The sequence below is a fragment of the Sphaerodactylus townsendi genome, linkage group LG09 (genome assembly GCF_021028975.2).
Source record: "Sphaerodactylus townsendi isolate TG3544 linkage group LG09, MPM_Stown_v2.3, whole genome shotgun sequence".
Classification (NCBI taxonomy): domain Eukaryota; kingdom Metazoa; phylum Chordata; class Lepidosauria; order Squamata; family Sphaerodactylidae; genus Sphaerodactylus; species Sphaerodactylus townsendi.
This window is the reverse complement of record NC_059433.1, coordinates 7760355-7774927: the sequence shown is the minus strand read 5'-3', so window position 1 is coordinate 7774927 and position 14573 is coordinate 7760355. Positions and strand designations below refer to the sequence as shown.

The 14573-nt window shown below is 43.9% G+C and overlaps 1 protein-coding gene across 2 annotated transcripts in view; it reads left to right on the top strand.

Moving 5' to 3' along the window:
• The window catches only part of CDH10 (cadherin 10), a 202379-nt gene extending 196376 nt beyond the window's left edge, over window positions 1–6003 (top strand). Inside the window, exons 11-12 of one of the 2 annotated variants that reach the window (XM_048507523.1) lie at window positions 988–1239; window positions 4611–6003. In XM_048507523.1, the coding sequence (XP_048363480.1) occupies window positions 988–1239; window positions 4611–5098 (740 nt within the window). In that variant the 3' untranslated portion in view covers window positions 5099–6003. Of the gene's footprint in view, window positions 1–987; window positions 1240–4604 lie in introns of both variants that reach the window. The other variant, XM_048507522.1, reaches the window with a different exon arrangement.
• Window positions 6004–14573: the final 8570 nt, after the last annotated feature.

Below are 14573 nucleotides of genomic sequence, written 5' to 3'. Positions count from 1 at the left end.
CTACAAAAGCTAAAATCTTGGAGGCGTAATTGTTTAGCAGAAATGTAATCTTCCAAGGCTACACAGACCATTAAAGATTACAGGACAAAGAGCAAAAAGTCTGGTCCTAGATCCCTCGTATTTGGGGCAGTCGAGCAATATATGTTCCATGGTTTGAATCGCTGTGGTACAATGAGGACATTTCTGCTCTTGCAGGTCGATTTTTCGGAACCTTCCTTGTAGCATAGAGCAAGGGAAGGAGTTACATCGAGCCCTAGCGATTATCCATCTCCTGAAGTAAACTCAAATAATCTGCCATGTGATTGATTTTAAGTTTGATATTAAAAAAGAGGGGGGAGCAATTGCTTCTTGCCTTGTCCTGCAGAACTTGAAACTCTTGATCTAGCAGTCGCCTTTTTAATTGAGAGAAGATTCTGCAGAAGCTGTGCATACGGTGGACTTCCGGGGAAAATCTGGTGTGATGAAGCTTTCAAATGCCCGCCGCCGTTTGGATTCAGTAAAGCTGGGGGAGGATAAGAGAGACGGTCTGCATTTGAGTAAACGCAGAAGTAGAGCAATGGAGATGGCCAAATTTGGGTAAGGTTATCGAAATGGTTCATGTGCAGGAAGAGCTCCTAAAAATATGGAATATGTGAATGTCCCTGAGAAATCTTACCAGTTCTGTTGCCTTCTTTTGGCTCTCCGTGCAAGTCCTCAGCTATTATCTCTGAGAAGGAATCTCCAAATTTACACTTTGAAATGAAGGCCAGTGAATGCTAGGAAAGTGCAGACTATGACCCAAATGTTTCAGTCGTCTTACCTAGAACTCTTTGGGCTTAAGTTGACATTTCCAAGATGTTGCATAAGGAGAGGATACCACCACCCACCACCCATCCCACTCCTGGCTTCGAACCATATCAAGTTCTATCAGTATGCTGCATATGTTGTAAAGTATAAAATCTGCAACCTGGTTGTAATGTGTGCAATTTTTATGATTAATTGGTCTAGATAATACTGCCCGCATTTTGACGAGAAGGAACGGCTTTAGTCGGCATGAAATCAGCACGTATCTGCTGCCAGTGGTGATATCAGACAATGACTACCCCATCCAAAGCAGCACTGGGACACTGACTATCAGAGTGTGTGCCTGTGACAGCCGGGGAAACATGCAGTCGTGTAATGCGGAAGCTCTGCTCCTTCCAGCGGGTCTCAGCACTGGAGCTCTTGTTGCCATTCTCCTCTGCATTATTATTCTACTGGGTAAGTTACAGGAGAAAGCATAATTGATTACATGATTTTGTACTGTAGAGCAGGGGCCTTCAACATGGTAAAGGTAACAAAGGTGTAGGTAACGTCTAAATAAGCGCTAACATATAAAAAACGTCACCCACTAGGCAGCCAATTTAGGTTTGGTATTTCTTATATATTCAGGAACAATGCTCATCACATACAATTGTAATCATATATCTATCTCATATCGACAGACTGTTTATGTTTAGATGGTTGAATAGAAAGAGAGAAAAATAATTCATGTGATGATACAACAGTGAATGATGAAATTCTGTTGATATGATATATGATTACAATTGTATGTGATGGGCATTAAGAACATAAGAACGTAAGAACTAGCCTGCTGGATCAGACCAGAGGCCATCTAGTCCAGCTCTCTGCTACTCGCAGTGGCCCACCAGGTGCCTTTGGGAGCTCACATGCAGGATGTAAAAGCAATGGCCTTCTGTGGCTGTTGCTCCCGAGCACCTGGTCTGCTAAGGCATTTGCAATCTGAGATCAAGGAGGATCAAGAATGGTAGCCATAGATCGACTTCTCCTCCATAAATCTGTCCAAGACCCTTTTAAAGCTATCCAGGTTAGTGGCCATCACCACCTCCTGTGGCAGCATATTCCAAACACCAATCACACGTTGCGTGAAGAAGTGTTTCCTTTTATTAGTCCTAATTCTTCCCCCCCCCCCGCCCCCAGCATTTTCAATGGATGCCCCCTGGTTCTAGTCTTGTGAGAAAGGGAGAAAAATTTCTCTCTGTCAACATTTTCAATCCCATGCATAATTTTATAGACTTCAATCATATCCCCCCCTCAGACCATTGTTCCTTAATATAAAAGAAATACCAAACCTAAATGGGCTGCCTAGTGGGTGACGTGTTTTATGTGTTAGTGCCTTCAACATGGTACCTGCCGAGACCTTTTCTGCCCCCACTAAGTATTTTTTTAGGAAGAGAGTGGGAACAGCAGTGCTTCTACCCATCAGCTCAGCAGATTTTTGATCAGCTCTGCAGATTTTTTCAAAATGTTGCTTTGACAGCAGCTGTCACCACAGCACAAGGATTGGCACTGTGTTAAGCTGTGGCCATCATTTTGTGACTGGCTCCACTTCCTGAGGCAGCCATTTTGCTGCTGCCCCTACCGTGGCATGGAGGCACCAAAACTTTGGGGATCCCTGCTGCAGAGAAATGCCAAGGTGTTATTTAGTTTGTTGGGATTTCGGCTGGGATGGCGGTGGAATTTTCTATATTTCCGATATCGTTGCTGGGGACAGGGTTGGCATCAGATTTGTAGTTGTATTTCCGGTTGCATGGCGGTATTTAGCAGATGTTTCCTGATGTGGCTGGCATCTTCAGAGGATCTGATAGTAGGAATGGAATCAGATCCTCTGAAGATGCCAGCCACAGATGCAGGCGAAACGTCAGGAGAGAATGCTGCTAGAACACGGCCACACAGCCCGGAAACCACACAGCACCCATTTTTTTAGGTTGGTTAATTAATGGGAACAGACCTTGCAATGTAAGAGGTCAGGATACAGGATTTTAACCACTGTTCTATATAGGGGTTGCTCCATTTAGAAAACCACAAAAAAAGGTCTTGGAGAGGTTTTAACAATTTTATTAAAGAACAAAAACAATAAAAGATATATTTGCAGTTCTTGGCAAAAATATACATGCATAGAGAGTTTCAAGAAGCCTAGGATAGAGGTTAAAGATATGTTTGGAATAGCAGAAGTTGTTGCAGGGAAAGTGATATTCACCTAATCCAGAAGAGGAAGGTCTAAAAAGGCAGAATCCAGTGCCCATGTTGGATGCAGAGAAAGAGGCAACTTCAGGCACACAGTGCGACCAAACCAAAGGCAGTTCAGAAACACTGGGCAAGATACCTTACTTTGGGCATTCTAGATAGAGGAAATGTTAACCCTCTGGCAATCTTCCAAGATAAAGCGAAGTTCTGTTCTCAGGAGAGAACGATGCAGTGGATGATGATTCAGCTGAGTCAGAGCTGAGGATAGTCCAGGTTTGACTTAGATTTGAGATAGAGTTGATGAATTTACAACTCAGTATTCTAATCCCGTGGGTTTTTTCAAGTGTCCCGATTTTTGGAAGGCTGCCGCACTACCTGTCACACAGCAGGAAACCAGGAGCGCCTGCTTCCTGGCCTTCCTTTATTGGCTGCACTGCACAAGGCTTATATGAGCTTTCTGATCCTCCACAGGCAAGATATCCTCCATTTGAAAAAGGTGCAGACTAGAAAAAAACTCAGACTGGCTGAACTTGGAACAGGGAGTTGCTGATTGAATGTCAGTAGGCAACAAGCAGGGGCAACTGACTTGGACAGGAGTCCCCAACCTTTTTGAGCCTCGAGGCACATTTGGAGTTCAGACATGGCACAGTGGGTGCGGCAACAAAATGGCTGAAACAAAATGGCTGTCTCAGGAGGTGGAGCCAGCCACAAAATGATTGCCACAGTTAAACTTCAATAACACAGTGCAGATCCTTGTGCTGTAGTGGCAGCTGCTGCCAAAGCAACATTTAAAAACAATAACAAAATAAGCACAGTCAATCAGATCTCCCAGAGTCAACCCCATGCCACTCTTTGACCCCAATACTACCTTTAAAAAAAACAAAACCTTTGGTGGTCACCAGGAAAGTTGTCAGCCACTGGTACTTCCGCATGGCCACAATGGGGGTTGGGTCGGCATACATGACGCTGATCCAACCCCCCTGGGACCGTTCATATGAATGGTCCCAGAAACTACCGGGACGACGGTGCCATGCTGCGCCATCGCCCGATTGATGTACCTTCCCTGCGACTGTCCGGCATGTTGCCAAGGCCAGGGGACACGCCCTCCCTGCCCTGTGCAACTGCTCCGGAGTCACAGGGCAGGGGGGGCATGTCCCCCAGCCTCGGCAACGCGCCGGATGGTCGCAGGGATGGTAAGTTGAATGGGACAGGGGGGATGGATGGCACCTTCCAGCTGCTGCCATTTGCACAGCAGCGGTTGGAAGCCACTGTTTCCCAACAACCTCACTCGGGGAGCAAGGTTGGGAAACAGCAGCTTCACGCCGCTGGGGAGGCGCGAGGGCGGCGTGACTGTGAAACAGCTGCGCCCCCCATGTGAACAGCTCCCTGGGGACGGTATTTTTGCCTTCCCCAGGGCGCTGTATTCAGCCCGTGTGGAAAGGGCCTTGGAGTGGGCAATCATGATAATTGTTTTCAGATCAGCCATTCAGAAAACCTAATTTAATCCATACCTATTGTCTTGTGTTTTCATTCAGGAATTGGGTGGGAATTGCAAACTGCAGTCCTCAGTGAAAATCTGTTCTTTCTTTCTTTCCAAGTTATAGTGGTGTTGTTTGCTGCTCTGAAGAGGCAGCGAAAGAAAGAGCCTCTGATCTTGTCCAAGGAGGACATCAGAGACAACATCGTGAGTTACAATGACGAAGGTGGTGGCGAAGAAGACACACAGGCTTTTGATATTGGCACGTTGAGAAATCCCGCAGCTATTGAAGACAAGAAGCTCCGTCGAGACATTATACCAGAAACATTGTTTATACCACGGAGGACTCCTTCTGCTCCAGATAATACAGATGTCCGAGATTTCATTAACCAAAGGCTAAAAGAGCATGATAATGACCCCTCCGCCCCTCCATATGACTCCCTGGCAACATACGCCTATGAAGGAAATGATTCTATAGCTGAATCCTTGAGTTCTCTAGAGTCTGGCACTACCGAGGGAGACCAAAACTATGATTACCTCAAGGAATGGGGCCCTCGGTTTAATAAGCTTGCTGAGATGTATGGTGGAGGAGAAAGCGATAAGGACACTTCGTAACCTACAGTAGGAAATACAGTTGTGGGGTATTTTTTTTGTCCATTTGAGAGGAAGTAACTTTACAGACACCTTCCCCACTTGACAATATTTGATGTTCAGGAACCTTCTCCTGTCACTCAGCACAATGATTTCTCTTTCTCATTTTGCTTTGAATTTTGCTCATTAATCTCTTTTATTCTTTCTTGTAGAACGGCACTTGGAATACATGCAGTATTTTATTTAACCCCTCCCAAAAGCCAAAGCTATTGAAATTCAGTATCATCCATTTTATTAAGAAAAAAAGAAGATACACTATGCTTGAGCAGGATTATAGTCTCTCAAGCAACCTTAGGTACAAACTTCTTCTGTTAACTACACATTCTACACTTTCAAGCTCAACTTTTTAGAAGCCCCGACCACGATCCACAAACGGTCATGCAAGCACATTTCACATGCACCATTTTTTGGGGGGTTAAAAAGTTAGAAACTGCCTACACAAGATACTAAGGCCCCTTCCGCACATGCAAAATAATGTGTTTTCAAACCACTTTCACAACTGTTTGCAAGTGGATTTTGCTATTCCGTACAGCTTCAAAGAGCACTGAAAGCAGTTTGAAAGTGCATTATTCTGCATGTGTGGAATGAGCCTAAGACTGTTTTGAAACTGTTTCATGGAGAGCACTCCCACTAAAGTCTGCAAGCCTTGAAAACAATGCACTCTTAAAATACAAAAAAATAACTCTTCTTAATAAGAAGGTCCACCAGTTTTTTCAGTATATTGACTGGCACCATTTGGAGATGGGGGTTTATTTCTGTTTTCTTTCTTTCTTTCTTTCTTTCTTTCTTTCTTTCTTTCTTTCTTTCTTTCTTTCTTTCTTTCTTTCTTTCTTTCTTTCTTTCTTTCTTTCTTTCTTTCTTTCTTTCTTTCTTTCTTCCTTCCTTCCTTCCTTCCTTCCTTCCTTCCTTCCTTCCTTCCTTCCTTCCTTCCTTCCTTCCTTCCTTCCTTCCTTCCTTCCTTCCTTCCTTCCTTCCTTCCTTCCTTCCTTCCTTCCTTCCTTCCTTCCTTCCTTCCTTCCTTCCTTCCTTCCTTCCTTCCTTTATTTTGAGATTTTGGTACAAGAGTTTTTAATGTGGAAATGCCAGCAGCACATAACTCTTTTACTTTTTCATTTTCAAGTGTCACACATAACATTCCTAGATTGTCCCTCAAACCTCCTGAGTATAAAAATCAGCCTGAGATACTGATATGCCTCTTCTTCCCCAGATGTACTGCTAGTCTTAGCAAAATTCTCGTGGCTTAATTTGGAATTTTCATCTAAGAAAGGTAATCTAAAATTGTTTACATTTCACTTTAGATGAAACCCTGTTCTATAAACTGGAAGTCTAAAGAAAGTATATTCTTCCTTTTGTCCAAGATGGGAACCCCACCCTCAATACATACATTTGCTCAAATTTCAATATAGGTCAAATTTTCAAGACAAATTTAAGTTGGGGATTTCTGCTTGTGCAGTTTCTGAAAAGGGAAGTCAAAACTTTTTTTTCAAATGCATTCACAAAATGTCTTGCAGTTCTTTTGTGGATTGTGGTCCAAGAGGGGGGAAAAGATGACAGTATGGCCCTATTCTGTATATTATAAATTTTCCCCCAAATGTACACGTGGTGTTAATGTGATATGCAGCTGGTTAAAAAAAAACACTTTGTGCAAGTTCATTTCATCAGAATTTATCTGCCAATGTTTTATATTTATATTTTTGTATTTATTTTTAAGAAATAAACCAGTTTTTATAACTATATTCTTGCCTGCCTGGTAGTTTAAGGGTGAGGAATGGGTTAATGCTTGAAGATCTCTAAAGTGTTTCCAGTTCAGGGTTTGGAACAGTGGTGGGATCCAAAAAAATTAGTAACAGGTTCCCATGGTGGTGGGATTCAAACTGTGGCATAGCGCCAATGGGGCTGGGCGGGGCACGCGGGGGCATGGCCGGGCATTCCAGGGCGGGGCATTCCTGGGCAGGGCTGTGGCAAGGACGCATCCGCTGCACCAGTCCTTGGGCGGGAAACGAATGCACGCAGGCGCAGGCTGCCACGCACGCCGGTGCACCTCCTGCTAGACTGCTTCAAGTTCTGCGTGCTACTGCTGAGAGGAGGGGTGTAAATAAGGCAAAAATCATGTGACAAAATCACCAATTAGTAACCCCCTCTCAGCACACACAAATAATTAGTAACCTATTCTCGGGAACCTGTGAGAACCTGCTGGATCCCACCTCTGGTTTGGAACCTCCAAGCACCAAGGTCTAAGTATACTTTGAAATAGCTGTGGAGGCTAGACCATTCATTGGATTAAATCCAACCAGCCCTTTCACTCTATGTCCATTTATACATGCACTACTTAATCCATGGTTGTTTGCTTTACAGTGTGGTTTTTCCTGTGGTTTTTTTTGTTTACACAGTGATTCTCCCCCTGCAAAGTGTCCCCAGCTGAGCCGAGCCACCATTTTGCCTGCCCACGGCTTTCTTGTGCTTTCCATGCAACCTCTATGTGGGAAAGCTGACTGCTGCCAAGGTTTTTTTTTTTGGGGGGGGGGGTAGGGGGGGACATATTTGCCCTAGTTTCACTTTTCTAAACCATGACAATTTCATGTCAATTTCAAGAGTCTTTCAAGAGTCTTTCACCAGAGCTTCTGGTGTAAAAAAGAAAAGAAACCCCTTCTGATCATTTTGAAAGGGTGGCTTGAAGGGTGGGAGAAACTGTGGTTGTGTGGATGAAGGAAGGTGGGGAGGAGTGAGAAAACCTGAAGACAGCTTAATGCACAGGGATCTCCTTCACTTTCCCTGTCAGGGGAGTGGAAAAAGTCATAGGCTGATTCCGCATGGGCCCAAAACAGCGGTGTGAAAATTGTGTGAAAACATTATAAACCCTTTTACACAATTTTCATACCGTTTTCACACTGCTGTTTTGGGCCCATGCAGAATCAGCCATAGTTTAACAAGTTGCAGAAGTCACAGGGTTTTGCTGGTCTGAGACTGTGGTGAATTTCAAACAGGAGAAAACATGTGCATAACTGAGAATTAAATCCAAAGGGAATATACACTAATTGAGAAGGTGACCACAAGTGTGTAAATGCCTATGTCATCCAGTTTCCCACCACTGTGACTACAACTTTGAATATGTTGGACCATTATTTTCAGTTCAGGAATTTTTGGTGGCCAAAGAGGACCCTTCCTTTCTTTTTCACTAGCCAAAATGCTGATTAGATCCAAACCCATAGGCTGTTTCCTAGCATTCAGAAGTTGCAACCTCACTTTCATGTTGACTTTAAAGCTCTGATTATTGAAAATGAATAAAAATGTACATGTGTGTATCTCACCGCAACTAGGCAGATATGTTACATGCAATATATTAGCAACTGGTGTTCATATATCTGATTAGATGAGCCCCTCACTAAACCATCTCTTGTGAGTGGTTATACTTTGTAAATCTCTCTTTCAAAAATGATCACATGGCTGGTTATGGAATCTTCTGTTACGATTTGGGGAAAAGTATATTGGCATTTTACCAAAAAAAATCACATAGAATGGTTCCATGCATGGATAGAAACTGAGACTAACCACCAAAATTATTAAAAAGCAGTAACTGAGTCTCTCAGCAGTAACTGTGTCTCTCTCATGTCTCTCAGAAACTCAATCCAGATAATCAATAAATAACAGAATGTTTGTTAGAGCAAAACATAGGCCCCTTCCGCACTCGCAAAATAATGCGTTTTCAAACCACTTTCACAACTGTTTGCAAGTGGATTTTGCTATTCCGCACAGCTTTAAAGAGCACTGAAAGCAGTTTGAAAGTGCATTACTCTGCATGTGTGGAATGAGCCATAGTTAAAATATCCCTGCACCCTTATTTGTAAAATACTTTATATTAAATTCTTCTTGAATATCTCCACATTTTTAAAATTAAGGCCTTTTATGCACTTACATTCTGCCTTGCAGTGAATTTACTTTCCATTCATCATAGACTTTAATTTACACATTTTTTATCCTCTCCCAAAGCCACTGTGCCTCAGATCAGAGAAGCTGTACTACAGCTTCTTTTCTCCTGTGAAGCTAATCAGCCGATTAGAAGATGTAACTCTTCTTCCAAGTTTTGTGACATCCCAGGGGAGGCAAGCAAGAAGAAGCAGGTGGGCCAAATGCCAATGGGGAGGAGGAAGCGTTGTATCAGGAGGCTCCTTTTTAAATGGAGAGTCTTGGGGAAAACTGCACAGCAAAGCACCCAGCCACGCAGCACAGGATTTTAACTTTCATTAGTTACAACGAAAATAATCCAATCCAAACAGAAAGTGCAAAAAAACTGAGATCTTGTCTTGATTACAGTTCTGGACACTGAGAAAGCCAACTTAGTTTCCCAAACAATGTTCTATAAAATCATTAAATATTCAACCGGTTTTATAACTTTTTAATAGAGACAACTCTACTATTCATTTCTAAAGTCCTACTATTAAATTATGATAATTATCTATTCACTTTTCCCCCTTTCACCTTTTTTTCTTTTTCACCCAATTTGCTTATTCCCTCAGCTATTACAAGAGTTGAGAGAGCAGAGTTAAATCAAGTCCTTTGTTCCTCTTCATCAGCAGTTACTACAAGCATTACTGCTGACAGAGGACATGCATAGTTCTGGACTGGGGAGAGGAACTGAACAAATAGCATCACTGGGCGATTCCGCACAGGAGTAAAATAGGTTCGACCCAGTTCCCTGGGAAGGGTACTAACCTAGTACCCTGGGAAGGTGGGAAGGGTACTAACGTTGTTGTTCCCCACTGCAACCAGCTTGATCCCAGTTCGGAGGACGGAATCATCCTGTGCCTCTTCGCCACTCCGTTCCGATTGGCTACTGTTCTACGGCCATGTTCCGTCTATCCCCACACATGTTATTAAAAAAAACTGCCACAGGAATGGAGGGACCAACGTGGCATTTTTTGATTGGCCAACTGTACGCATGCCCGAAACACTCAGCTGTGATTGGCTGAATGGGGGACTCCTGGCACCAGAGATTCCGCACTTTTCTGGAATCGAGCTGAGTTCGAGTTTGGTTCCCTGAAAAAGTAGTAGTTCCCAACTGGAGTTGGAAATTTGACCATTACATGGGGCGAAGCTGGTACAAAACCAAGTCGATCCCACTGGTTGTGCAGAGCACTTAGGTTGAACACAGCTCGAACTTAGGTTGATAACCCAAGTGCGGAATCGACCAATGTGATCCTATTCTCATAGTCCCAACAAAGCAGCAAACTGTCATTTTCCCTTTTTTTGAGGGAGGTGTCTTCAATGCTATGATGACACAGTATGAGAATTTGCAATATGCACATATTTTGAGTCATCATAGCTTCAAAGGCAGCTCCCTCAAAACAGAAAAAGGGGGAAAATGACACATGAGCAAGATCACCAATCCAAACTAACTTTATTAATGTACTTTATACAGTGAAACCACAGGTAGATGAGCTGCAAGCAGAGGAAACATCTGTCACAAGCCTTCAGCGAATGGGGGTCAGGACGGAGAATCCCAAGCAGGAGAAAATGGTGGGCATCAGCTGTGGAGAAAATGAAAGTAGAAGAACTTTGAAATTGGGCGGTTAAAATAAAATCCTTCCGGGCTGGCTCTCTGCACAGCAAGCAGAAAATATCTTGACCCTATCTTGGGGAAACAAGATCACTACTTTAGTGGTTTCTAAAAAAAACCACTGAAGATTTAAAATGTCCCGAAGACATCTTGGGGAAAAAGCCATGTGGAGTTCTTCCCCAGCCCCCCAATTTTTTGGAAATCCTCAAGGTGTTTTATATTTGCTGTTCAGAATGGGTCAGAATGGTTAAGCCCCCTCCTTCTCTACGCAGGTATCACAGATTTGGGAGGTCTCAAAGGGATAGAAGAACCTCAGGAAGATGATACCGGGAGCCAGCAGGAAAAGTGGAAGGGTCTCTTTTGGCTGGGCCTGAAGCCAGGGGACAAAGCTCTGGCTAGAGGTCTGGAGGGCAGGCTGACCAGACATCCCGCTTTTGGCAGGACAGTCCCGCCTTCAAACAATTTGTCCCGCGTCCCGCAGGTTATTTCAATTGTCCCGCTTTTTGGGAGACTGCCGCACTATTTTCTGGGGTTAGCTAAGGCAGTGTGAGTAGGCCTCCCGCGCATGGGTGTCGCAAGATTCACTGCCTTAAGCTTGCCGCTTCCTCACCCTGTGACAGGGTGGGAAACGGCAAGCCCCAGAAGGCAGTGAGCTCCTGCGGCTGCGCACGTGCAGCCGCCTACCCCCGTCCCAGTTCACAAAGGTGACCATCTGGTCACCTTACTGGAGGGGGCAGCCATTTTGACAACGTGATCAATCAAGAAGTAACTTTCAGAAGTGTCCAAAGTGTAGTCAAACAAATATTACAGTTCAGTCACAGTTGTGTCATAAAACTTCTCAAGCACATATATGGTTTTGCTACGTTTGAGGAAACCCAGGCAGGGAACTAAAATATGCTTCTTGAGTATGGAGGGTGTTGAGGGAAGATTTCTTGAATCTTCCTATTGGGGCTTACAAGCATAGATGGCTTTTGAACAAACACCCATTCCCATGTTATTTAAAAGGCAGCCCTATTGGAAATGTTAACTAAATAACACAGGACAAATTAATTTTAGAACCCAGTTATCTGTTTGCATGATTGAATTTGAAGATTCATCGTGAAATTTATTAGAATGCAAACTTAGGGCATGTTGCACCCCCCCCCCCATATTGCTCCCCCAGTTCCTTCTACATTCTTGGCACAACCAAGGCCAGTGATGGCAAACTTATGACATGCTTGTCAAAGGTTACATGACACAGTGTTCTGTGTGACACACCAGTGTTCACCAAGACCCAACAACTATTCTCCCTGTTTGAGTTTGATTCGTTTTTTCATAATTATTTGATATTTCTTTATAGGATACGTAGCCCCACACATGAATGGACTGTATTTTTTGAAAGACAAATTAATATGCAAATAATTGTTTCTTTTTTGTTTTGTTTTTGGTGGGGGTAACATCCCACAGGGTAAAATCAGACATTTTCTGTATTTTTGACACAGCAGGCCTAAAAGGTTTGCCTTCACTGACCTAGGCCTAGTAAGGGAAGCTCACATCCTGTTTACCACTTGGGAACAAAAATGCTGATTTGTCAATGACGGTTTTGACTGTTGGTTGACCCCTCTGCGGATAGTCAACAGGCTGCTTCCCTGTATTCCTTCCTAACAGCACAATATGGTACAACTGTCTTTTCCCACGGCAGCCATTTTCTCTGTACTTCCCCTGGAAGACTTATGAAGGTGGTTTTTTTTAAATGTGGTAATTGCTACTGTACTATTCTTATCTAGCACTCTTATGATGAATCAGCCTGATTGTTGAAGTCACAGTTTCAGCAGAACATCCTATGGCAAATAAACGTCTGTATATTCTGGACTTTATTAGCACCATGAAGAGACCCTATAGGGTACTCTCACCATTATACTTGGGGCTGTCTTATTCAAAGGTGCCCTTGCCATATTTAGATTTGTTCAACTCCTCCTCGATAAAGGAAAGAATCTGTGCTTGTTAGATTCAATTCTACCTCTTCTCAAGAAATGCAAGGTTGAATGCAAAGAACCTCATATTCTGAGAGTCTTACAGCCCAATCCAAAGGGGAGGGCAGTTCACATGTGGGAGTGGCACGGCACAGTGCTGGCAGATTTGCCCTCCCTAGGGCACTTGCCCCAGCTAAGGGGTAAATCCACCGGCATGCATCTGCTGTGCTGCTTTCGAGACGTGGGACTCTGTGCACGGATGCCACATCAGCCCCAGCTGTTACCACCTTTCTCCTGGGCCTTGCCTGTGTTATGCTGGCAGATGGCGCCTTGGACTTATGCCACCAAAAAGGTGGCATAAGTCAATTTAGCCCAATTAGGACTTCTCGGCAGTGGGGAGAACTTTTTTTTTACTTTTTGAGTTTCCCCAGTCTGTTGGGAAGCCTCCATGGGAGTGGCAACTCTGTTCAGCCACAGTGCCACAGCTGGGCGCCAAGCCTCTTGGATGATGCTACCTGGGACTGGGGCCCTTTCCCCACTTACCGTTTGCTGCGCGCTACTCTCCCCAAATAGCGCGGGGTCCAGCAGTGCTCCCCACTAGTCTGGGCAGTGACAACGCAGCCACCCCGACTCTGCTGCTCTCGCGTCCCCTCAGCGTGCATCATTTCTGGCGCTGAAAAAATGGCACCTCTGCACAGGGCAGTGGGGGAGCACAACCCCACACCAGAAATGACTCGCGCTGAGAGTAGCGCGCCACAAACAGTAAGTGAGGAAAGGACCTGTGTTTCTGGACATGTACAGATATTGGCGTATTGCTTATTGGACTGTGGTACATTCTGCAGTATTAAGGATTTGTGGATCATTCATCTTCTGTGTGATATTGAGGAGGTGTTCACATCAGACAAGACATAGGCTCATTCCGCACATGCAGAATAATGCACTTTCAAACTGCTTTCAGTTCTCTTTGAAGCTGTGTGGAATGGCAAAGTCCACTTGCAAACAGTTGTGAAAGTGGTTTGAAAACGCATTATTTTGCGTGTGCGGAAGGGGCCTAAGAAACTTTTGGCAGATTTAGATTCAGGAGTTATACTGAATTTAGCCAGGTTTTTTTGTTCAGGTAATTAAATCCCTGTAGCCTAAATAAGCAGTATCATTAAAGCAGCCTCCATTTTAATTCTTGTCTCCAAAGGATGTCTCTAGCTGCTTCCATTGTGGAGTCACAACACCATAACAGAAGGAGATAGAGACTTCAATGGTTGTGGCAATCATGAAAGCAGTGGCAATGATTGATTCTTTTAAAAAAAACTCAGAAAGCCTTCCTGTGAAACAGCAGGGAAAAAATGGAAGGGAAATGTTGGCTTGTGGAATGGATGCAGCTACAACGAATTAAGTCATAAATAATTGCTGTGTTGTACAAATTTCCTACATTATGTTGGTCATCAAAATACTCCTTGGTCCTTGGATCCTGCTGATCCAGTCTATTTGGATGAGCAGCAAGACAAGCTCAGTTTTCAGAAAACACAACACAAACCTGTTTGGCAGGGATTTTAGCCATCTGTTGCCTACTGATCGGGCCAAGATATCCATCCGTCCACATCGTCATCTCATTTGAACATGGTGTGTTCAACAGCCTGACACAACATTCACAGTATCCTTAGCTATATCTGGTTTAAACACAAGGCAGACTATGTTTATGGGATGGTTTATCATTGACTTCTCCAGTCATCTATACTTTACCCCCAGCATGCCGGGTAGTCATTTTACTGACTTAAGAATAGAAGACTAAATCAACCTTGAGCCATCTACCTAAACCTGATTTCCATTGGGATTCAACTCAGGTTGTGAACAGAGATTCTGAGCGCAGTAGTGCAGTTTACCACTCAGAGCCATGGGAATCAGTAACCCAGTAGGGTATGTAGATTGACATTCCCAA